This window comes from Stenella coeruleoalba (assembly GCF_951394435.1).
Source record: "Stenella coeruleoalba genome assembly, chromosome: 7".
Lineage (NCBI taxonomy): Eukaryota > Metazoa > Chordata > Mammalia > Artiodactyla > Delphinidae > Stenella > Stenella coeruleoalba.
Genome location: NC_137153.1, coordinates 37,080,610 through 37,106,731, shown reverse-complemented (window position 1 = coordinate 37,106,731; position 26,122 = coordinate 37,080,610). Strand labels below are relative to the sequence as shown.

Genomic DNA, 26,122 nt, shown 5'->3' with positions numbered 1-26,122 from the left:
TATGTACTTTCAAGTTAGTTTCTTCATTTTCTTAAAATACCCAGAAGGAGAATTGTTGTGTCATATGGTAGTTCTAGTCGTAATTTTTTGAGGAACCTCCGTACTGTTTACCATAGCGGCTGCACAAATTTACATTCCCACTAACAGTGGACAACGGTTCCCTTTTTCCATATCCTCACCGACATTTGTTATTTGTAGACTTTTTGATAATAGCCATTCTGACAGGTGTGAGGTGATATCTCATTATGGTTTTGACTTGAGTTTACCTGATGATTACTGACGTTGAGCATCTTTTCACGTGCCTGTTGGCCATCTGTATGTCTTCTTCAGAATAATGCCTATTCAGGTCCTCTGACCTTTCTTTTCTTCTTTCTTTTCTTTTTTTTTTGCTGTTGAGTTCTCTGAGTTTTTAAATGCATTTTGGATATTAGCCCCTTATCAGATATACAGTTTGTAATATTTTCTTCCAGTCAGTAAACTGCCTTTCCATTTTGTTGATGATTTCTTTTGCTGTGCAAAAGCTTTTAGTTTGATGTCATCCCACTTGTTTTGTTTTGCTTTCGTTGCCTTTGCTTTTGAGGTCAGATCCAAAAAATCATTGCCAAGACTGATGTCAAGGAACTTACCACATATACTTTCTTCTAGGAGTTTTATGGATTCATATCTTACCTTGAAGTCTTCAATCCATTTTGAGTTAATTTTTCTGGCCTAGTTTTATTCTTTTGCATGTGGCTGTCCAGTTTCCCCACCACCATTTTTAAAAATTTAAGTACCATTGATTTACAATATTGTGTTACACTGGTGTACAACAAAGTGATTCATTTATAAATATATATACATATTCTTTTTTGTTTTCTTTTCCATTATAGTTTATTATTGGATATTGAATATAGTTCCCTGTGCTATACGGTAGGAACTTGTTGTTTATTTTATACAGAGTAGTTTGTATCTGCTAATCCCAAACTCCTAATTTATCCCCAACCCCCTTTCTCCTTTGGTAACCATATGTTTATTTTCTACGTCTGTGAGTCTGTTTCTGTTGTAAATAAGTTCATTTGTGTCATATTTTAGATCCCACATATAAGTGATATATGGTATTTGTCTTTGTCTGACTTTACTTAGTATGATAATCTCTAGGTCCATCCATATTGCTGCCAATGGCATTATTTCATTCTCTTTTATGGCTGAATAGTATTCCATTGTATATAATACCACATCTTCTTTATCCATTCATCTGTCAATGGACATTTACGTTACTTCCATGTCTTGGCTATTGTAAATAGTGCTGCTATGAACACTAGGGTGCATGTATCTTTTCAAATTACAGTTTTTTCTGGCCTAATACCATTTATTAAAGGAACTTTCCATTCCCTAGTGTATATTCTTGGCTCCTTTGTCCTAAGCTAATTGACCATATATGTGGTTCTATTTCTGGGCTCTTTATTCTGTTCCATTGATCTATGTGTCTGTTTTTATATCACTATCACACTGTTTGAATTACTATAGCTTTGTAATATAGTTTGAATAAAGGAGTGTGATGCCTCCAGCTTTGTTCTTTCTCAAGATTTCTTTGGCTATCTGGCGCCTTTTGTGGTTCCATACTAATTTTAGGATTGTCTGTTCTATTTCTGTAAAAGATGCCATTGGAAATTTGATATGAATTACACTGAATCTGTAATTTGCTTTGGGTAGTATGGTCATTTTAACAATATGAATTCTTCCAATCCATAAGCACAGTATATCTTTCCATTTATTTGTACCTCCTTCAATTTCTTTCATTGGTGTCTTATCATTTTCAGTACACCTCTTTCACCTCCTTGGTTAAATTCATTCCTAGGTATTTTATTCTTTTTGATGCAACTGTAAATGGGATTATTTCCTTAATTTCTTTCTGATAGTCCATTATTAGTGTATAGAGACAATAATATATTATACTGCATACTGGCTTTGTATTCTGCAACTTTACCGAATTTGTTTATTACAACAGTTTTTGGTAGAGTCTTTAGAGTTTTCTCTATGTAGTATCACGTCATCTGCAAATAGTGACGGCTTTATTTCTTCCTTTCCAATCTGGATCCCTTTTATTTCTCTTTCTTGCCTAATTCCTCTGTCTAGGACTTCCAGTATTATGTTGAATAAAAGTGACGAGAGTGGATATCCTTGTCTTGTTCCTTATCTTAGAGAAAAAGCTTTCAGTTTTTCACCACTGAGTATGATGTTAGCTGTGGGCTTGTCATTATACGGCCTTTATTATGTTGAGGCACATTCCCTCTATACCCACTATGTTGAGAGTTTTTATCATAAATGGATGTCAAATTTGACAAACGCTTTTCCTGCATCCGTTGAAATGATCATATGATTTCTACCTTCATTTTGTTAATGTGGTGTATCATACTGACTGATGTGCAGATATTGAACAATCCTGGAATAAATACCACTCCATCATGGTATACAATCCTTTTAATGTATTCTTGAATTCAGTTTGTTAATATTATGTTGAGGATATTTGTATCTACATTCATCAGGGATACTGACCTGTAATTTTCTTTTCTTTGGTGTCCTTATCTGGTTTTGATATCAGGGTAATGCTGGTCTCATAAAATGAGTTGGAAGGCATTACCTCCTCTTCTATTTTTTGGTAATTGATTGGTATCAATTCTTCTTTAAATGTTTAGTAGAATTCACCAGTGAAGCCATCTGGTTCTAGACCTTTGCTTGTTGGGAGGATTTTGATTACTGATTCAATCTTCTTACTAGTAATTGGTCTATTCAGATTTTCCATTTCTTCATGATAAAGTGTTGATAGGTGGTATGTTTCTAGGAATGTATCCATTTCTTCTAGGTTGCCCATTTTATTGGTGTATAATTGTTCATAGTGGTCTCTTATCCTTTGCATTTTTTGTGGTTATCAGTTGTAACATCTCCTCTTTCATTTCTCATTTTATTTATTTGAGCTCTGCCCTTTTTTCTTGGTGAGTCTAGCTAAAGGTTTATTTATCTTTTCAAAGAAGCAGCTCTTAGTTTCATTGATCTTTTCTATTGCCTTTTGAGTCTCTATTTCATTTATTTTCTCTCTGATCTTTGTTATTTCCTTCCTTCTACTAACTTTGGGCTTTGTTTTATTCTTTTTCCCGTTACTTGAGGTGTAAGTTAGATTGTTTATTTCAGATTTTTCTTGATTCTTGAGCTAGGCAAGAATCACTATGAACTTCCCTCTTGGAACTGTTTTTGCTGTATCCCATACATTTTGGTATGTTGTATTTCCATTTTCATTTTTCTCAAAGTATTTTTTTGATTTCCCTTTTGATTTCTTTGTCAGTCCTTTGGTTGTTCAGTAGCAGGTTGTTTAATCTCCACATTTTTGTAATTTTTCCAGTTTTATTCTTGTAATTGATTTCTAGTTTCATACCATTGTGGTAAAAATAAAAAACTTTATACTTTCCATCTTCCTAAATTTGTTAAGACTTGGTTTTTGGCCTAACATATAATCTATCCTCGAGAAAGTTGTAGGTACAACTGAGGAGCAGATCTTCTGTTTTTGGATGGAATGTTCTATATACACCTATTAAGTCTATCTGATCTAAAGTGTCATTTAAGGTTGATGTTTCCATATTGATTTTCTGTCTAGATGATCTATCCATTGATGTAAGTGGGGTATTAAAGTTCTCTACTATTATTGGATTGCTGTCTATTTCTCTCTTTAGGTCTGTTAATATTTGCTTTATATATTTAGGTGCTCCTATGTTGGCTACATAAATATTTACAAATGTAATATCCTCTTGTTGGATTGATCCCTTTACTGTTATTTAATGCCCTTGTCTTTTATTATAGTGTTTATTTTAAAGTCTATTTTATCTGATATAAGTATAGCTATCCCAGGTTTCTTTTATCTAAAGTGAGTCTCTTATGGGCAGCATATAGATTATTATTATTATTACTATTTTTGGCTGTGTTGGGTCTTCACTGCTGCACACAGGCTTTCTCTACTTGTGGCCAGTGGTGGCTACTCTTTGTTGGGGTGTGCAGGCTTCTCATCGTGGTGGCTTCTCTTGTTACAGAGCACAGGCTCTAGGCACATGGGCTTCAGTAGTTGCAGCTTGTGGGCTCTAGAGCACAGCCTCAGTAGTTGTGGTGCATGGGCTTAGTTGCTCTGTGGCATGTGGGACCTTCCCGGACCAGGGATCAAACCTGTGTCCCCTGCATTGGCAGGCAGATTCTTAACCATTGTGCTAACCAGGGAAGTCCTGGTCTTATTTTTTTTAATCCATTCAGCTACTTTGTCTTTTTAGGGAAATTTTAGTCCATTTAAAGAAATTATTGATAGGTATGTACTTATTGCCATTTTAGTAACCGTTTTCTGAGTGTTTTGTAGTTCCTCTGTTCCTTTCTTCTTCTCTTGCTCTCTTCCTTTGTGGTTTGATGACTTTCTTTAGTGGTATGCTTAGATTCCTTTCTCATTAGTTTTTGTGTATATACTATTGGTTTCTGCTTTGGGGTTACCATGAGACTTACATATAACACTTACATTTATAACAGTATATTTTAAGTTGAAAACAACTTAAGTTTGAATGCACTAAAGCTCTACATTTTTACTCTCCCCCTAACACATTTTATATATTTATGTCATTTTACATCTTTTTATCTTATGTATCACTTTAAAGATAAAGATTCTCCTTTTATCTTTAACTTTAGACATTTTAATCATAATGTGTCTTGATGTGGATCTCTTTAGGTTCATCTTATTTGGAATTCTCTGGGTTTCCTGAATCTGAATGTCTTTCCTTTCCCAGGTTAGGGAAGTTTGCAGCCATACTTCTTCAAATAAGTTTTCTCTCCCTCTTCTCCTTCTGGGACCTCTATAATGTGAATGTATTCTGCCTGATGTTGTCCCATAATTCCTTAACCTATCTTCACTTTTTAAAATCCTTTTTTGTTTTGCTGCTCTGCTTGGGTGAGTTCCACTGCCCTGATTTCAAGATCACTGATCCTTCCATCTGCTTCATCTAGTCTCCTGTTGAACCCCTCTACTGTATTTTTCAGTTCAGATTATTGTATTCTTTGGCTCTGTAATTTTAGTTTGGTACTTTCTTTAATTTTCTACCTTTTTGTTGAAGTTCTCACTGTGTTCATCCATGCTTCCCCCAAGTTTGTTAATCAAGTTTATGACCATTATTTTGAACTCTCTATCAGGAGTTACTGATAATTACTTATCTATGTTTCACTAAGGTTTTTCTTTTTTTTTCCCCTGAGGTTTTATTTGGTTCTTTCATTTAGAACGTATTCCTCTGTTTTCCTCATTTTGCATGACTCTCTATGTTTCTATGTATTACATGAAACAGCTACCTTCCCAGTGAAGGAGTGGCCTTATTAGGAGGTTCACCTTCATTCAACCTTGCCCTAGCAATGGTTGTGTCTTGGACCTTTGTGATTGTCCAAGCAGCCTGTTTTATTTTTAACAGCTTCTAGAGCTTAAGCATGTGCCAAGACCTGTCAGTGTCCCAACAAGAGGGATCTCAGTCAGCACCTAGTTTAAAGCTAGAGGCCAGACCTACAAGCAACAGCTTTTAAAGTATGCAAATATATACAGTTGTATGGGACCACAATCGTAAACTCTGGTGGTCTCTAGACTAGGCAATCTGGAAATGTCCAATTGTTAAAGTCTGTGAGACTCAGGAACACAAGCTCCAATGGCCACCAGAGCCAGGAAATCAACGAGTGTCCCCCATGTGGCAGCTGCAAAAACTGGGGAACCAGAGGGCAGGAAGATAGAGCCCACCTTCTGAGGTCCCTAGAAAGGTTAACAGTCGTCAATGAGATGTATGTTTAATTAGAAGCCTGCCTGTCAGGCTGCAGCTATGATGATGAGCTTATAGGCCTCTTTCACAGGAAGACTGATCTCCTGGGTCTGTTGCCTCTTCCTGGTGGAGGACGGTAGCTGTTTAAGAAGTCTTTCTCTGTTGGTTACAGTCCTGTGGGATCTGTGAGTATAAGCCATGATGACCTCCAGAGCCAAATGATATACAGGTGTCCCCTGGCAACAGCTACAAAAAAAATTAGGGCACCAGACTAGGGAATTAGCTCCTTTCTGGGAGATACCATCAAGCAGTAGCAAGGCAGAGGGGGAGCTCAATGACTCATCCACCAGCCTCTGTTTCCTGAGTATTCCACAAGCCTCGAGGAGTAAGCCAGACTAGAAGCCTCCCCTCAAGCCAAAGCTTCTGGGCATGCAAATAGGCTTCTTTACCAGAAAGATGGGAGTTGTGTTTCAGTCTGCTATCTATGCAGTGCCCTTGGGGTGGCAGACTACCAAGAACTGTCTCTCCAATTTTTACAGTCCCATCGGACCCAGGATGGACCCCCACTATCCTTCAGAGCCAGGCACTCAAGGGGTGTCCCTCAGCTATGGTTGCAAAAACTGGGGCACCAGGTATATAAAAACCTGGGCATGAGACCTGTGTAAAAGCTCCCCTCCAGGAGATACTGGCACTGTGGAACATGGCAGAGGGAGAGCACAAAAGATGGCCTGCACTGAGGAAAAGAGAAAAAAGGAAAAAACTAAGCAAAACTGAAAAACCACTGTTTATTAGATTCCAACAGAGAGAAAACTTAGGGGAAAAGCAAAAAAAAGAAAAAGAAATTATACCTCTATATTTATTTTTCTTTGCCTGAATATTGAGATCAGACCATCATATTCATTTAGACACAAAGCCTTTGTTAAGCTTAGGGACAGCAAAGTTTAACACACGATGTTATAATATAATATATAATTATTATAATATAATATAACCAAAAATAAGAATATATATCTACCAGACAAAATGTTTAAAATTATAACTTTTCCCCAAAACCTAGGCCATTCAGTTCTATACCTTTGCACCAACATGATAAATGGTCTTAGGGACTTGAGCTTCAAAGTCACATAGATCTGGGTTTGAATTGCAGCCCCATCACTTACTCACTCTGTACTTTTGAACAAGCTACTTAATCTCTCTGTGTCTTCATTTCCTCATCTATTAAAATAGGGCCAATAATACCTCCCTGACAGAGTTGTTGTGAGGCTTACATGAGATCATCTATGAGAAGTACCTAGTAAAAGGCCTTTCCCATAGGAGATGCTCACTCCTTCACCTCACTGGACACTGTTTATGTGCAGCAGTGACAGACACATAAAAGATATACTAAAAATCCCAGAAAGTATTTATGAAAAAAAAGTATCATAAAAACTGAAAAAGAATTAATGAGATAGATACAAAAGTAAAATATTTAGTATTTAATACGACACACATCCACCAAAGGGCATAAAGGGCAAAGAAAAATCAAGAGGTCGGTGTATAAAACGGTAAAGAGAAGGAGGAAAAATGTTCTGATGGAGAAAACAAGTGACAAGGTAAAGAGTGTCTTCAGTGGATGAAAGTGCATAAGTTGACAATAAGAAGGAGAAGCAAACACAAGGACAGATGTTCAGGTCCCAGGTACTGCACACCAAAATATATTGAAAAAAACAAAAACTACATAAATGATAAGTTCTACTACCATTAAAAGGAGTGAAATAGAGCCAGGGTAATGGAAGACCCTCGTAACAGTCCCCCAGAGACCTCTCAGTGCAGTGGACCTGGGTCTACTCCTCGGCAGGGCAGGAAATGTAAGAAGCAGCACACTCAACACAGGGAGGCTTCTCACACACTGACCCATGCTGGCAAAACTTATAGGAAATGATATATAGTTCAGACCAACAATTTACTGATTATAACAAGAAATATATTTTTCTATTTGAAGAGAATACTTAATGGTTTACTCTTCAGGATATGAGGAATACCAATTTTAAAAACTAGTAAAAACTAAGATTGGTAAAAATCAAAGTATCATTGGTCATTCAACAACAATCATATATCCAGCAAATATTTATTGAACACTGACAGTATATGGTAGACACAAAGCTACATAAGCTTCAGATACAAGGATTACTATGACACTGCCCTGCTGTTGACCATGGTAAAAGATACCTATAATACAATTACTTTCAGTATGAAAGACTAAGAAATATAGATACCATGCAAACAGAGCAATCCTACTTCAGGAGAACTAGGGAAAGGAAAAGAACAAATAAGCTGGATATTTTAAATTATCTTTCAAATATGAGCTTTCTAGACAAACAAGGGTTGAAAACCATTCCAAGAAGAGGAAAAGAAATATGCAAAGTACAAATCTGTGAAAATGTTTGCCATATATGGAAGCAATGTGGTAAGATCCTAGGATGTAGTAAGATCCTGAGATGGCCTTCCTGGTGTGTGGGGTGCAGACAATGGGAAATGGCGGGATATGAGGATTGAGAAAAGGTTGAGAAAAGCTGCATATACCAAGGTAGCATGTGGATTTTATCAATTAGACTAGTAGTCACAAAACTTGGGGATGTGCAAGCCAACTTGTGTACAAGATAATCCACTGAGTTGTGGAAAAAAGTTAGAATTTTTATATAAAAGGAAAAATTAAGCTTTAGTAAGATTTCATAAATGGATCAACACTGCAGCCTCATTCAATCTTAACATAAGGTGGTCATGTGTCACAAACTGTCCAAGTGGTATCTTGAAAAAAGAGTAGGGGTTCTACCACACGCAGGGAACCCTCAGCCTTTCATTCACTTTCAGGCTATACATTACAGTTTCTACAGGACCAGCAAGGAAGATGTACTGAGTATACTATTTAACTAAAGTAACCATCAAATGGACACATTGCTTAAAAAGATTCTTGCAAAGAAGTCAGAGATTAAAGATAATACTATCAAGCCAACAAAAGTTGGAAACTAGGAAATGATAGAGCTGACACTTCTATTCCCACTGTGAGCTATTCATCAGCCTCATTAAGAGAATAAGCTAATAAGAGGTCAGAAAAAATTTTCAAAATTATCAGGAAGACCATTTGAAATAATGAATTTATAGACCTTAATAAGAATTCACTCACTCTTTCAAAATTTTACTGTGCAGGTATTGTTCAATTTGCTAACAGTTAAAAAGCTGATAACAAGCAATTTTGCCCTAAGGGTACAGTATTCACTGAGAGTCTCACCAATTGACTGATTATAATGTCAGTCAAAATCCCAACAAGTTATTTTGTTTTGGGGTGAAATCTGACAAACAGATTCTAAAATCTGTATAATGGTAATGCAAAGTTCAATCATCAGTCAAGATGATTTGATGATTTTTTTGATAAAAAAAAAACACCAAGCTGCAAGGACTGCCTCCTGGATAGTAAGACACTTAGAAGGCCACATTAATGAAGACAATGTGGCATTGGCATAAAGATAGTGTTTTAGTGGGGAATCTCCAGAGAAAAAGAACTAACAGGAGATTATATAGATACATATAGAGAGACCTATTATAAGGAATTGGCTCAAAAAAAAAAAAAAAAAAAAAAAAAAGAGAGGGCTTCCCTGGTGGCGCAGTGGTTGAGAGTCCGCCTGCCGATGCAGGGGACGCAGGTTCGTGCCCTGGTCCGGGAAGATCCCACATGCCGCGGAGCGGCTGGGCCCGTGAGCCATGGCCGCTGAGCCTGCGCGTCCGGAGCCTGTGCTCCGCAATGGGAGAGGCCACAACAGTGAGATGCCCGCGTACCACAAAAAAAAAAAAAAAAAAGGAATTGGCTCACTTAATTATGGAGGCAAGCTGGAGACCCAGGAAAGCTGATAGTTTAGTTCTAGTCCAAATTTGAGGGCCTGAAACAAGGAAAGCCAATGGTTTCTGAAGGCTGGCCGACTCAATACCTAGGAAGATCTAATGTTTTAGTTTGAAACTGAAGGCAGGGAAAAAACTCAGGTCCCAGTGCAAGCCCTGTCAAGCAGAAGGAATTCTCTTACTCATGGAAGTGTTCAGCCTTTTTGTTCTACTCAGCCCTTCAACTAACTGGATGAGGCCCACACACATGAGGGAGGGTAACTGCTTTATTCAGTCTGTTGATTTATATGTTAATCTCATCTAAAAATACTCCCGCAGAAACATCCAGAATAATGTTTGACCAAATATCTGGGCATCCTATGGCCCATTCAAGTTGACACATAAAATTAAGCATCGCATATAGACAATGAGAACATTGGAGACATTTAGGATCAAACCTGCACATAAAAAGACATTTTATTTACGGTATTTCCCTGGCGGTCCAGTGGGTAAGACCCCACGCTCCCAATGTAGGGGGCCCAGGTTTGATCCCTGGTCAGGTAACTAGATCTCACATGCATGTCACAACTAAGAAGTCCCCATGCCACAACTAAGACCAGGCGCTGCATAAATAAATAAATACTTAAAAAAATTTTTTTAAAAAGACATTTGATTTATTATGAAGGTAGCATCATAGCTCAGTGAGGTAAAAAGACTTTTCAATGATGGTGTTGGGACAATGGGGTATCCATGTGGAAGCAAAGTGAAAATGAACTCCTACCTTAGACCACATAATGAAACAGTTACAGGTAGATCACAGACCTAAATGGGAAAGGCAAACCAATATACTTTTAGAAGATAATGTGAAAGGTCTTCATGACCTGAAGTGGGGATACATTTTCTTAAATAAGATACAAAGTTATTAACCAAAAAGGAGAAGACTGATAAATCTGACAACAATAAAATTTTAAATGTCTTTCTTAAAAGAAGGTAAGACAGGTATTTCAGAGGCCAGCCCAAGCCCATGTTGTTACCTGTGCTTCTGACTGACTGGCTACATTGTGACTGGAGGTCCCAATGACCCCCCCCAACTCAGGATGCTAATCCCAAACCCAGATTATTACCTGTACTTCTGACCGACTGGCTAAATCAGAGGTTCCCAGAACCCACTCACTGGGTTCAACTATTTTGTTAGAGTGGCTCACAGAATTCAAGAAATGCACTTATATACTAGATTACTGATTTCTTATAAAAGGATATTAAAGGATACAAGTCAACAGTCAGATGAAGAGATGCATAAGGCAAGGTCCCAAACAGAGAAGCTTCTGTCCTTATACAGCTTGGGGCCTGTCAAGGTGGCATGCAGAAACATTCTGCTTCCCCCATGTGGAAGCTCTCTGAAAAGGGGCCAAAAAGTGGTCCTTTGGTTTTTTATGGAGGCTTCGTTATATAGTCATGATTGACTAAATCACTGGCTAATGGCAACTGATTCAACCTCAAGCCCCTCTCCCCTCGCAGGAAACCAGATGGTGGGACTGAAAGTTCCAACCCTCTACTCACAAGGTTGGTTCTCCTGCCAAGCAGCCCTCATCCTCGGATGCCCTCCAAAAGTCACCTTATTAACATAACACAAGACACCTTTTATCACTCTTAACACTTAGAGGATTCCAAGAGTTTTGGCAGCTGTGAGCCAGGAACTGCAGATGAAGACCAAATATAAATAAAAAATATATTTTGGTCGTCTGAATGATCAGACATATATTTCTTATAAATTACAATATCTCAAATACATACTGCATTATTCCATTTTTACCAAGATAAAATAATAGGCCAAACTGCATAATTAAGTGGTAAAACCATAAAGCAAGGTAAATAAAAGTCAGGCTAGTAGTAACTGCTAGCAAGGCACATAAGGGCATATAAATAGGAAGGGGCACTTGGGAGCTTCTAGGAGGGAGACAATGTTCCATTCTATTTCCTGACCTGGGTGGTAGTTGAAAGGGTATTTATTTGCAACAATTCGTTAAGCTTGGCATTTATGCCTCATGCACGTTTCTGCATGTTGGTTAGATTTTGTACTTTAAAAGGGTTTTTTTTTTTTAATTCTAAAGAATGAATTAGAGGGCTGAAGCAATACAGGAACATCTGGATATTGCTTACTACTGCATTTAAAGGGAATAAAGATTGAATAAAACCCTTTTGACTGATCTCCACTCCTGGTATTCTGCCATTTTCTTCTCATCAGAATAAAATACAATACTGGTATGGTCTTGCCCAAAGAACATAAGTAGTTCCTAAATTTGGCAGACCCAGAGACCTTCCCTTTGGATTATAAACTCTGAGAACAGACTGTCTTTAGATCCACTACTGTATCCTCAACTTCTTTAATAGTGCCAGGCAAACAGTAGGTTCTCAAAAAGCATCTGTTCAATGGATTCACTGGTAAAACTAAATTTTTCAAAAACCAAATATTCCAAAAAGATGTGAAAGAGTCCTGTGACTTCAACCAGTCTCTAAGAGCTGTAAGAAGAGCCACAGAGACAGTGTTATTTGACAGTACATTTGAGGTTACTAGTAAGACTCCAAAAGAATTAATGTATTTCCAACATAACATATTAACAAAGGCTAACATATGGCAAGCATCAAACAATTTCTAGGACAGGTGCGGAATTTGCCTCTGCACCATCTTCCATTGGATGCTGTTTGTGCCGTCACTGGAGGGCTGGCAAGATGACTGAGTTGAAGGATGTGAGCTCACCCCTTCCTACAAAAACACCAAAATCACAACTAACTGCTGAAAAAACACTAACAAAAAAAACACTGAAACCTGACAATAAAGATACCCTACATCCAAAGACAAAAAAGAAGCCACAACAAGATGGTAGGAGGGGCACAATCACGATAAAATCAAATCCCATATCCACCTGGTGGGCAACCCACAAACTGGAAAATAATTACACCACAGAAGTTCTCCCACAGGAATGAAAGTCCTGAGCCCCACGTCAGGCTTCCAAGCCTGGGGGTCTGGCAACAGGAGGAGGAACCCCCAGAGAATCGGTTTTGAAGGCTAGTGGGGTTTGACTGCAGGATTCCACAGGACTGGGGGAAAAAGAAACTCCACTCTTGGGGGGCTCACACAAGGTCCCATGCTCACCAGGACCCAGGGAAAAAAGTAGTGACCTTGTAAGAGACTGGGCCAAACCTGCCTGCTAGTATTGGATGGTCTCTTACAGAGGCAAGGGACGGATGTGGCTCACTGAGGGGGAAAAAAACATTGGCAGCAGAGTTCTGGTGAGTACTCATTCGTGTGAGCCTTCCTGGAGGTCACCATTTCCTCCCCAAGGCCTAGCCCTACCCAACAGCCTGTAGGCTCCAGTGCTGGGCACCTCAGGCCAAACAACAAACACAGCCCCACCCATCAGCAGTTAGGCTGCTTTAAGTCTTCCCGAGCATGGCCCTGCTCACCAGAGGGACAAGACCCAGATCCACCCACCAGTGGGCAGTAATCAGACCCTCCCATCAAGAATCCAGCACAAGCCTCTTAGATAGCCTCATCCACCAGACGGCAGACAGCAGAAGCAAGAAGAACTACAATTCTGCAGCCTGTGGAACAGAAACCGCAATCACAGAAAGTTAGACAAAATAAGACGGCAGAGGAACATGAAGGAACAAGATAAAACCCCAGAAGAACAACTAAGTGAAGTGGAGATAGGTTATCTACCGGAAGAAGAATTCAGAGTAATGATAGTGAAGATGATATAAGATCTCGGAAAAACAAAGGAGGCGGAGTTTGAGAAGATGCAAGAAATGTTTAACAGAGACCTAGAAGAACTAAGGCACAAACAAACAGAGATGAACAACACAATAACTGAAATGAAAAATACACTAGAAAGAATCAATAGCAGAGTAACTGAGGCAGAAGAACGGATAAGTGAGCTGGAAGACAGAATGGTGGAAATCACTACCGCAGAACAGTATAACAAGAATGAAAAGAAATGAAGACAGTCTAAGAGACCCCTGGGACAACATTAAATGAACCAACATTTGCATTACAGGGTTCCCAGAAGGAGAAGAGGGAGAGAAAGGGCCTGAGAAAATATTTGAAGAGATAATAACAGAAAACTTCTCTAACATGGGAAAGGAAACAGTCACCCAAGTCCAGGAAGTGCAGAGAGCCTCAGGCAGGATAAACCCAAGGAGGAACATGCCAAGACACATAGTAATCAAATTGACAAAAGTAAAAACAAAGAAAAAATATTAAAAGCAACAAATAACATACAAGGGAACTCCCATAAGATTATCAGCTGATTTCTCAGCAGAAACTCTGCAGGCCAGAAGGGAGTGGCACGATATATTTAAAGTGATAAAAGGGAAGAAACTGCAACCAAGAATACTCTATCCAGCAAGGCTCTCATTCAGATTCAACAGAGAAATCAAAACCTTTACAGACAAACAAAAGCTAAGAGAATTCAGTACCACCAGACCAGTTTTGCAACAAATGCTAAAAAAACTTCTCTAAGCGGAAAAGAAAAGGCCACTACTAGAAAGAAGGAAATTATGAATGGAAAAGCTCACTGGTAAAGGCAAGCATAAAATAAAGGTAGGAAATCATCTGCACAGAAATATGATATCAAACCACCAATTGTCAGAAGAAGAGAGCACAAATGTTGGATATTGGAAATGCATTTGAAATTAAAAGACCAGCAACTTAAAACAATCTTGTTTATATATAGACTGCTATATCAAAACCTCATGGTAAAAGCAAACTGAAAATCTACAATAGATATGCATTTCTTTAAATGTAAATGGATCAAATGCTCCAACTAACAGACACATACTGGCTGAATGGATACAAAAACAAGATCAATATATATATGCTGTCTACTAGAGACCCACTTCAAATCTAGGGACACATACAAACTGAAAGTGAGGGAATGGAAAAAGGTATTCCAGGCAAATGAAAATCAAAAGAAAGCTGGAATAGCAATACAGACAAAATAGACTTTAAAATAAAAACTGTTACAAGAAACAAAGAAGGACACTACATAATGATCACAGGATCAATCCAAGAAGAAGATATAACAATTGTAAATATATATGCACCCCAACATAGCAACATCCCAATATATAAGGGTACAGCCATAAAAGGAGGAATCTACAGTAACACAATAATAGTGGGAGGCTTTATTTATTTATTTATTTTTAATGGAGTAGATAGAGTTGCTTTACACTGCTGTGTCAGTTTCTGCTGTACAACAAAGTGAATCAGCCATACGTATACATATATCCCCTCTTTTTTGGATTTCCTTCTCGTTAAGGTCACCACTGAGCACCGAGTGGAATTCCCTGTGCTATACAGTGAGATCTCATTAGTTTTCTATTTTATACACAGTAGTGTATGTATGTCAATCCCAATCTCCCAATTCATCCCACCCCTCTTTTCCCCCTTTGTATCCATAAGTTTGTTCTCTACGTCTGTGTCTCTATTTCTGCTTTGCAAATAAGATCATCTATACCATTTTTCTAGATTCCAGTAGTGGGGAACTTTAACACCCCACTTTAATCAAGGGACAGGTCATCCAGACAAATGATCAATAAGGAGACACAGGCCTTAAATGTCACATTAGACCAGATGGACTTTATCAATATTTATACAGCATTCTATCCAAAAGTAGGAGAATATACATTCTTCTCAAGTGCACATGAAGCATTCTCCAGGAATGATCACATGCTGGGACACAAAGCAAGCCTTAGTAAATTTAAGAAAACTGACATCATATCAAGCATCTTTTCTGACCACAGTGCTCAGAAATTAGAAATCAACTACAAGAAAAAAATTGTAAAAACACAAACACATGGAGGCTAAACAATATGCTACTAAACAACCAATGGATCACTGAAGAAATCAAAGAGGAAATCAAAAACTACCTAGAGACAAATGCAAACGAAAACACAACGATCTAAAACCTATGGGATACAGCAAAAGCGGTTCTAAGAGGGAAGTGTATAGCAATACAATCTTACCTCAGGAAACAAGAAAAGTCACAAACAACCTAAACTTACACCTAAAGCAATTAGAGAAAAAAGAACAAACAAAACCCAAAGTTAGTAGAAGGAAAGAAAACATAAAGATCAGAGCAGAAATAAATGAAATAGAAATGAAGAAAACAATAGCAAAGGTGCATGAATAAAAGCTGGTTCTTTGACAAGATAAATTAGCGAGACTCATCAAGAAAAAAAGGGAGAGGGCCCAAATCAATAAAATTAGAAATGAAAAACAAGAAGTTACAATGGACCCCACAGAAATAAAAAGGATCATAACAGACTACTACAAGCAACTATATGCCAATAAAACTGACAACCTGGAAGAAATGGATAAATTCTTAGAAAGGTACAACCTCCCAAAACTGAACCAAGAAGAAACAGAAGATATGAACAGACAAATCACAAGTACTGAAATTGAAACTGTGATTTAGAAACTCCCAAAAAACAAAAGTCCAGGACCAGATAGCTTCAGAGGCAAATTCTATCAAACATTTAGAAAAGAGTTAACACCTATCCTTCTGAAACTATTCCAAAAATTACAGAGGAAGGAGTACTCCCAAACTCATTCTATGAGGATACCATCACCCTGATACCAAAACCAGACAAAGATACTACAAAAAAAGAAAATTACAGGCCAATATCACTGATGAACAGATGCAAAAATCTTCAACAAAATACTAGCAATCTGAATCCAACAATACGTTAAAAGAATCATACACAGGGCTTCCCTGGTGGCGCAGTGGTTGAGAGTCCACCTGCCGATGCAGGGGACACGGGTTCGTGCCCTGGTCCGAGAGGATCCCACATGCCGTGGAGCGGCTGGGCCCGTGAGCCATGGCTGCTGAGCCTGTGCGTCCGGAGCCTGTGCTCCATAACAGGAGAGGCCACAGCAGTGAGAGGCCCGCGTATGGCAAAAAAAAAAAAAAAGAATCATACACAATAATGATCAAGTGGGATTTATCCCAGGGATGCAATGATTTTTCATTATCTGCAAATCAATCAGTGTGATACACCACATCAACAAACTGAAGAAGAAAAACCATATGATCATCTCAATAGATGCAGAAAAAGGCTGTGACAAAATTCAACACCGATTTATGATAAAAACTCTTCAGAAAGTGGGCATAGAGGGAACATACCTCAACATAATAATGGCCACATATGACAAACCCACAGCTAACATCATACTCAACAGTGAAAAGCTGAAAGCACTTCCTCTAAGATCGGGAACAAGACAAGGATGTCCACTCTCACCACTTTTATTCAATATAGCTTTGGAAATCTTAGCCATGGTAATTAGAGAAGAAAAAGAAAAGGAATCTAAATTGGAAAAGAAGTAAAACTGTCACTGTTTGCAGATGACATGATACTATACATAGATAATCCTAAAGATGCCACCAGAAAACTACTAGAGCCCATCAATGAATTCAGTAAAGTTGCAGAATACAAAATTAATACACAGAAATCTGTTCTATACACTAACAACGAAAGATCAGAAAGAGAACTTAAAGAAACAATCCCATTTACCAACACATCAAAAAGAACAAAATACCTAGGAATAAACCTACCTAATGAGACAAAAGACCTGTACTCCAAAAACTGTAAGATGCTGATGAAAGAAATCAAAGATGACAAAAACAGATGGAAAGATATACAATGTTCTTGGATTGCAAGAATCAATATTGTCAAAATGACTATACTACCCAAGGCAATCTACAGATTCAATACAATCCCTATCAAAGTATCAATGGCATTTTTCAGAGAACTAGAACAAAAAAAAAATCTCAAAATTTGTATGGAGACACAAAAGACCCCAAATAGTCAAAACAGTCTTGAAAAAGAAAAATGGAGCTGGAGGAATTAGGCTCCCTGATTTCAGACTATACTATCAAGCTACAGTCATGAAAACAGTATGGTACTGTCACACAAAAAAAAATATAGATCAATGGAACAGGATAGAAAGCCCAGAAATAAATCCACGCACCTACGGTCAATTAATCTATGAAAAAGGAGGCAAGACTAGACAATGGAGGAAAGACAGTCTCTTCAATAAATGATGCTGGGAAAACTGGAGAGGTACATGGGAAAAAAGTGAAATTAGAACACTCTTTATCACCACAGACAAAAATAAACTCAAAATGGATTAAAGACCTAAATGTAAGACTGGGTACTACAAAACTCTTAGAGGAAAACATAGGCAGAACACTCTTTGACATAAACCACGGCAATGTCTTTTCCGAGCTGTCTCCTAGAGTAATGGACATAAAAACAAAAATAAACAAATGGGACCTAATTAACTCAAAAGCTGTTGCACATCAATAGAAACCATAAACAAAATGAAAAGACAATGCACACAATGGAAGAAAATATTTGCAAACGATGTGACCAACAAGGGATTATTCTCCAAAATTTACAAACAGCTCATGCAGCTCAGTATCAAAAAAACAAACAACCCAATCAAAAAATGGGCAGAAGATCTACATAAACATTTTTCCAAAGAAGAAATATAGATGGTCAAAAAGCACATGAAAAGATGCTCAACATCACTAATTATCAGATAAATGCAAATCAAAACTACAATGAGGTATCACCTCACACCTGTCAGAATGGCCATCATCAAAAAATCTACAAACAATAAATGCTGGAGAGGGTGTGGAGAAAAGGGAACTCTCCTACACTGTTGGTGGGAATGTAAATTGGTACAGCTACTATGGAGAACAGTTATGGAGGTTCCTTAAGAAACTAAAAATAGAGCTATCATATTATCAAGCAATCCCACTCCTGGGCATATATCCAGAGAACACCCCAATGTCAATTGCAGTGCTGTTTACAATAAGCAAGACATGGAAGCAGCCTAAATGGCCATCAACAGAGGAGTTGATGAAGAAGATGTGGTACATATATACTATGGAATATTACTCAGCCATTAAAAAGAATGAAATTATGCCATTTGAAGCAACATGATGGGCCTGGAGATTAGCATACTAAGTGAATTAAGTCAGACAGAGAAAGACAAATATCACGTGATATCGCTTATATGTGGAATCTTTAATACAAATGATAGAAATGAACTTATTTACAAAACAGAAGCTGACTCACAGACTTAGAGGACGAGGAGGAGGGATTGATTTGGAGTTTGGCATTGACATTTACACACTGCTATATTTAAAACATAAGCAACAAGGACCTACTGTATAGCACAGGGAATGCTGCTCAATATTCTGTAATAACCGAAATGGGAAAAGAATTTGAAAAAGAATAGATACATGTATATATATAACTGAATCACTTTGCTGTACACCTGAAACTAACACAACATTGTTAATCAACTATGCTCCAATATAAATTTTTTTTAAATGACAAGTATAAGAAAATTCAGAGGAATAAAGTTAACTAGGCATTCAGCAAAATTAAAACACATAAAAAACCCAGAATTTCTATTACATCTCTGTCCTAAAAATACAACTAATCAATTCAGTCTACCATTTTCAAATTTAATAATTAACATGAATTTTTACTGCATTTTAGAATTTATAGAAGAAATTCTTTGTTTTTGACTCAGGGTGTTTCAATCACATTTGTGATGCTCCAGAAACACAGAATGACCCAAGATTTTATTACCACAATTAAAACAGGCTAGCATGTATCAGGTACTAAGTAAATGCTCACTGAATGAAACTAACAAATATTATTAAAATATGGCTTGTTATATAGTTTTAGAAGGATACTTGATGACAATTACACATTTTTAAAGTGTAATATGTCACTCTTTAACTTTTATGGAGAAAATATCACTTTTAGGATAAAAGAAAATATACCCAAGATATGTACAATTGATTCATAAACTAGCAACCATCTTCTGTCTTGCTGCATTTACAGTCAACATTATACAATTATGAAGGTACTGATTTGTGATAGGTATATGTAATTAGCTTTAGACTGCTAAAAGTTAAATAATTAATATTATTCCTACACATCATATTTTTTATCAGTTAATATTACAGGTTTGCCTAGTACAACGATGAGGGAAACTGTTTTCCTAGTCTCTTAAGTGCTCAACTCCTCTCTAGTGGCACCATCTTCTCAGAGTAAAGCAGATTCAGAACCATCTCTATTTCAATCAACTTTCTCTCCTTCCTTCACTGCCAAGTTTCTTCAAAGGGTAATCAAAGTTTATTACCTCTGCTTCCTCACCTCCCCATCATTCCTCAATATCTATAGCAGCCTGGCTACTTCCCTCAACCTCCCACTAAACCTATTCTCACCAAAGTCATTTCTCCTTAGTGGCTAAATCCAAGTAGTGCTTTTCAGTCCTTATCTTGCTCTTTCAATCCTTTATGCTCTACAATTGCCGTGTCCAATACAGTGACAACTAGCCACATGAGGCTACTCAGCACTTTCAAATGTAACAGGTACAATGAAGAAAAATGAATTTTTAACTTTTAAAATTTTAATTAAATTTAAATTTGAAAACAGACACATGATTCAGCTTTAAGTTTCTTTGAAACAATTTGGGTATGTGAACCTACTTTTTCAACTGTATATTTTATAAAACAAATCAAGAATTTCCAATGAAAATTTAGCCTCTGAATTAAGATGTAACATATACACTGAATTAAGTATAACATATATACTGGATCTCAATGACTCAGTATAAAAAAGATTATAAAATGATCACATTAATAATTTTTATATTTATTACATATTTTAATAATGGTATTTTGGATATACTGGGTTAAATAAAATAATCATTAAAATTAGTCTCAACTTTTTCTTTTTACATTTCTTAAAGCAGGTACTAGAAAACTGAAAATTATCTATGTAGAATATACTTTGTTTCTATTGGACAGTGGCGTGCTATAGCATTAGATATAAATGACCACTCATTCCTTCTTAAAATGCTGCTGCTTTTCTCCTTCTTCTTCTTGGACTCCCCCTTTCTAGTGTGCAGTGTAACTTATTCTTCCACTCACTCCTTAAATGCCAGTGTCTCCCAGGGTTGTCCCTAGGCCCTTTCCCTTCCTCACACTAGGCACTTTCCTTGGGTGATCTCACCCTCACGCATGGCTTCCACTGTTCCTGTACCCTGAGGACTGTCAACCCTCTATGTGCAAATCAGCCCCTCTCCTGAAAACACTAAGTTCAACTCGACCTACACCTAAGTACACCTGCACTTAATTTGCCGTTACATCCTTACATATTTACCTTATTAATATCATAAATCTGGTCCCTCTTTTCCATTTCATTCAGGCCTTCATGATTTCTCACTTTTACCACTACAATTGCTTTGAAAGTGCTATCCCTGGCACCTTCCAAAGCAACTTCCTTTTGCTGGTAAGTTTCTAAAATTCACACCTAGCCATATGATTTCTCTATTTAAAATACTTCGGTGGTTTCCCCACTGCCTTCAAGTTAAAGTAAAAACTTCTTATAATCATACATAAGGCTTTATGCTTCATCATCAACCCTATAAAATCCCAAGCTCAGGGATATCTAAGCACCTGCAGTTTCCTGAATACAGCATTTGCTTCCTCACCGCCATTCTTTGCACATGCTCTTTTTGCTGGCAGGAATACCGTTCCTAAAACTCTATCCTGTTCTCTTAGTCATCCTTCAAAACTCAGCTGATATATCATCTCTCCCAGGAAACATCACCAAACCACCAAGTCTGAACAAGTGTCCCTCCTCTGCGTCACCATCACCCCTATACATAGTTCTACCAATAACCCAATGACACTGCCCTAGAATGACCTGGTTAGTAGTCTGTAAACTCCCTGAAGGTAGGAATTAAGTGTTTTAACTTTACCTCCCTGTGCTACACTTAATGAGCACCTATTTATTAAATGGACACAATATTAAATAAGGGAAACCCACAGAATAAACTGCAAGGCTAGAAACTTAAAACTAGGCTAATATAAGTCACGAGTTAAATGAAGAAAGTTAACCTAATCACTCTAAAAACACTTTATAAGATGGCCTATTTCTGGACTTAATGAGCTAGCCAATAAAAATATATATCCTAAATAATCACTAAAATAGCAAATACTCAACTAAAGCAATAATTTAAAAAGCTGAAAACTAAGTATGTTATTCTATTTCTATAGTCTTGTTTTTCATACCTTTTCTTCCCTAATTCTACTTATCAGTTCCTTCCTTCAGCTCTTTAATTTTCCTTCGAGTTAAATGTTGCATTTTTTCCGTCCCTCGCCCAATCCTTTTCACTTCTACTGTCCCTCCAATTCTTCTTTTAATCTAACAAAAATGCAAATACTGTCTTTGTCATCTCTGTCAGCAATTCTGTATAAAACGAAGGAATGGTAAAAAGCAGTGAACGGAATGATATCACTAGTCAGATTGCTAGACAAAACCATATGCATTAATCTGGGTGGTTGGTTTCATAATACTAAGCAGCTAATCTAGACCATATGCATAGTAAGTGGAGTCTGACAGGCATCAGCAAGTCCTTGAGGTTATTGCAGCAGGGCAGTGGGGGGTAAGAGAAAAGACCAGCCAACTTGCTGGTGGTGAGGGCAGCTACAGCACAGCCTTACAACATTCTCCTATTTGTGCCCACCATTCAAGAGGAAGCAGAAACGGGGAATTCAGGAAGCTGTCAGCTATCTGGACTAGCACGGTCAGGTAACCGATTTTAACGGTGCTTGCAGCATTAGCCAACCAGCCCTAGATGCTAGTCTGAGCACACTGGCCAGGGCACCAACTTTAGGACACAAAATAAAGACTGCTGCTCCCAGGGCACTTCTGAATTTTAGTTTTACTACAGAATAGATTCTGAGAGAGGCAGAGAAGTACCTGAAGAGAAATTATATAAGTATTTAAAGTAGGTTGGTAGGAAGAAACAATTGTTAGAAGGAAGGAGAGTACATTCTTTTAATTACCTGAGAGTAACTTTCTAAAACCACTCAACATTAGTTCTTGCAGGCATGGGGAAGTTCACCCTGAGGACCTGTCTCTTAAGGAATTCGCAATCAAACAAAACTGAAATCTCTTGTAAAGCTTTACAAGTTTAACAGTGAAGGATGTGTCTGAAAAAGTTTCTGGACTGTCAAAGCAGCACCTTTATTGAATTCAAAGCAGTATAGTGCAAGATTTATTTTTACCCGTGTCCAGGAGTTAAGCTTTGATTCTCCAGAATTCTGTGGATCTTTCTTAATCAGACAACACAAGCACCATATTAGAATTTTTTGGCTTTCATCTGCAAAAAGGAAAACTAAAATGAGTAGGTTTTATCAAATAGAAAGAAAAGATAATCAGTATAAAATTTGTAACATTATATACTAAAGGAAATATATTTATTATATTTTACGAAAATCACAAACTACTAAGTTCATAGAACAAGCATCCAGGACCATGTGTGAAACTTTGTGGTTTTTTTCCTTCTTGTGGGTTCAGGATCACTTATGCTTAGCCCTTGTGAGGTCAATTCTCTTTCTGTCACAGCAGCAATTTTTAAAGCCAAAAGAGAATGATGGAAAGAACTAGCTTTTTTAAAGATCAGTTCTTTATTTTATATTCAAACCATTAGTAATTTCAGCCTTTTTAAGGCAATATCACTGCCATAAGCAGTAGTCAGTATTTCTGATTTAAACAAATTGGCCAAAATACCCCCACTTGTTAAAAATAAATTTAACAAAAAGAATTGTTTAAAATACATTCTTTTTAGTACCAAATGGTTTGGATAAAATAGAAGCCTTTTACATGCTCCTAATTCTTTACTCTAAAATGTAAAACTTTACTAAATATGTGATAACAATGCTGACCTTTGAAATCTATTTGGCTAGGACATCTACTTGGTAAGCCATTTTCTCTTTCCTCCTTTGGTAACTAAGTCCATTCAAGTTGGAGATTCTATAACACAACTGAGAAGCAAAAATGAGACCTAAAAATTGAAGATGTCAGTACCTGAACTAGAGCCAAGCTACTATGGACTTTACCACAAGGCCATGGAGCTGATGCTGAGGAAACCCAGCACCCGGAATCACTCCTCTGCAAAATCACCTGATGCTCTTTACTTTGTTATCTACTGCAATTTCATAAACACAGCATTTCTACCGGGCTTCATTAACAAGAAATAAGGAGAATACAAACTACAGTAAGCTATCTCGGCATTTTCAACCACAAACCAAAGGACCCTGATAGTAATTTTAAATCCATTTTCCCCCCATAAACTTAGGCTCTCCTAACAACTAACACCTCTGAACAAACTTTATCAGGGGTTATCCTGAGGGATAGTCCTATTTTTCCTAGCTTTTATGAGCTCAATTACATCACTGGCTTGCCTGAAATCAGTTCATTGCAAGAATCACATAATTTAACCACTGGAGATCCTAGGGTTCTTCAGGTTGAACCAATGCCACTGATTAAAAATCTGACTATTGTACTTTCTATGTTTTAAATATCAGAAGAAATTATAACTATCTGTATGTCACAAGTGTGACAAACACATCTAATGATATGCTTATGTAAGCAGCTTCCCATGTTATACAGAATGCAACCTGATGGGGAGCATTTCCAAAAATCAGACACTCACCACTGAAGAGAAAAAAAGACAGAAAATGTTAATTATGGAGTGTAAATCTAAAAGAATCCAAAAGATAGGAGTTTTCCCCAGGTGTTGAGTGACTCTGCACATTTAGTTCAACAAGCATATTATTTTTTACTTTTCTCTCAAAAAGAAAAAGAAGAGCAAGAGTAACTTGCCCCCAGCCTTTATTTCTTTGCCCAGAGTCAATGCACTGAAATGCACTGCTAATGAGCTTACTTTGCTTTAGGGATTTAAAGATGCAAGCCATCACCTATTATTCATGAATGCCACCAGCACTGTCTACAGGGGATGGCATCTGTCAGGCTCCTCCCTAGAGGCTCAGACATCGGAGCTGGAGCACTGGGGATCGAAAACTGCCTGGGATTCATCATGCAGACAGTCATTAGTGCAAAGCACTCATCTAAAAATGAGTGTAAGGGAAAGGAATATACCACCATATATTTGTCACCTAATATTTTATTGTTTGATATCTTGAACTGAAAGCTCAAATGAAAGCTGAATTAATTCTATAGTTTAAAAGTGATGGCAGCATTTTTTTAGACAATAAATATTTGTTTTAAGCTGCCAAGTTTGGGGGCAAACTCTCACACAGTAATAAAAAGCATGAGGAAAACAGGTTATAGCTATAATACGTTAATCATGAGCTCAGACCTAGAACCTACCAGCCAGAACTCCAAGGAGGTGAAGGCAGTAATTTTATGGAGAGAACACCACTGAATAAAAGGTGTTTTTTCTATTAACTATTTTTTCTCTTCTCTTTGTGGAGTCTTTTAATTTGCAAATCCTTCCTCCTTCCTTATTATCCTTATTTCTGATCCTAGTCTCACTCACTTACTTCTTTCCTTGATGGAAACTGTTTACTCTTACTGTACTTAAAAAATAATTTTGATATTACAAAACCATAAGAAAATATCCCTTCCTGGAAGAAAGTGCCCAACTAGTGAAACAACAGTGGCAACACAGGCAAGATTTGATTACTCATGAGTTCTGTGCCTGTCAGTCTCCTCTACTAGCTCAAAACCAAATGCATACCTCAAACAGGAAACTGAAATTTAATGGGCAGTTCAAATGGTAACACACACATTTAAACAGAAAGAGATGGAGAATTTGTTTCTGGTTCACAGAGGGGGCCAAAGTAATAGAGATTAGGTGCTAAGGAAAGATCACAGACAGATGCAAGTCTAAGTCCACAGGGAAAAATCAGTCCAGTCTCTCACTTTTACAAATAAAGAATCGGAGACCCAGTGAGTTCTTGCCTTAGTTCTTGCCTTAGAAAATCCTATCTCATCTATTTTCCTCCAAGAGTCAGCCCCTGCAAAACCTCGCCTGTGAAACTCTCCTTCCCCTCAGCAACTTAGTCAAAGCTCCACAGTACCAACCATCATCCTGACTCTGGCTGATCTCCTTAGGTTTCTTTTTTCCCTGACTGGAAGCTCCTAGAGGGCAGAAATTGTGAGCCATGTTTTCCTAGGGCTTGACATTAAAAAAAAAAAAAAAAAAAAATAGTGACTATATACATTCACATGAAGCTGGCTGGTAGTAAAGCCAGGACTGGAACATTTCAACCACAGTGGTACAATCCATGGGGGCAGATCATTACAACAACATGGGCTTTAGAGGAGTAGGATCCTGGATTTTATTAGTTCAATATTCTGAGAAAAGTGACATATTTAGGCTAATCCATAAATATCTATCCTGCAAGCCTATCAAGAACTCAGTTAGACCCACGATGCAATCCATAGAGAACAGTGCTCAGCACAAAGTGAGCAATGCGTTCTACTTCAATTCTACAACCCAAACTTTCCCACATTTTAACATTTCTGAATTAAGGATGTGTCCCACATCCACTACGTACACTTAAAGGGCA

At 37.5% G+C, this 26,122-nt stretch overlaps 1 protein-coding gene across 6 annotated transcripts in view; it reads right to left on the bottom strand.

Moving 5' to 3' along the window:
* Positions 1-26,122, bottom strand: part of FANCC (FA complementation group C) — a 264,270-nt gene that overhangs the window by 145,690 nt on the left and 92,458 nt on the right. For all 6 annotated transcript variants that reach the window (XM_079927798.1, XM_079927802.1, XM_079927801.1 and 3 more), the window contains one exon: positions 22,811-22,905. In XM_079927798.1, the coding sequence (XP_079783924.1) occupies positions 22,811-22,905 (95 nt within the window). The remainder of the gene's footprint in view (positions 1-22,810; positions 22,906-26,122) is intronic.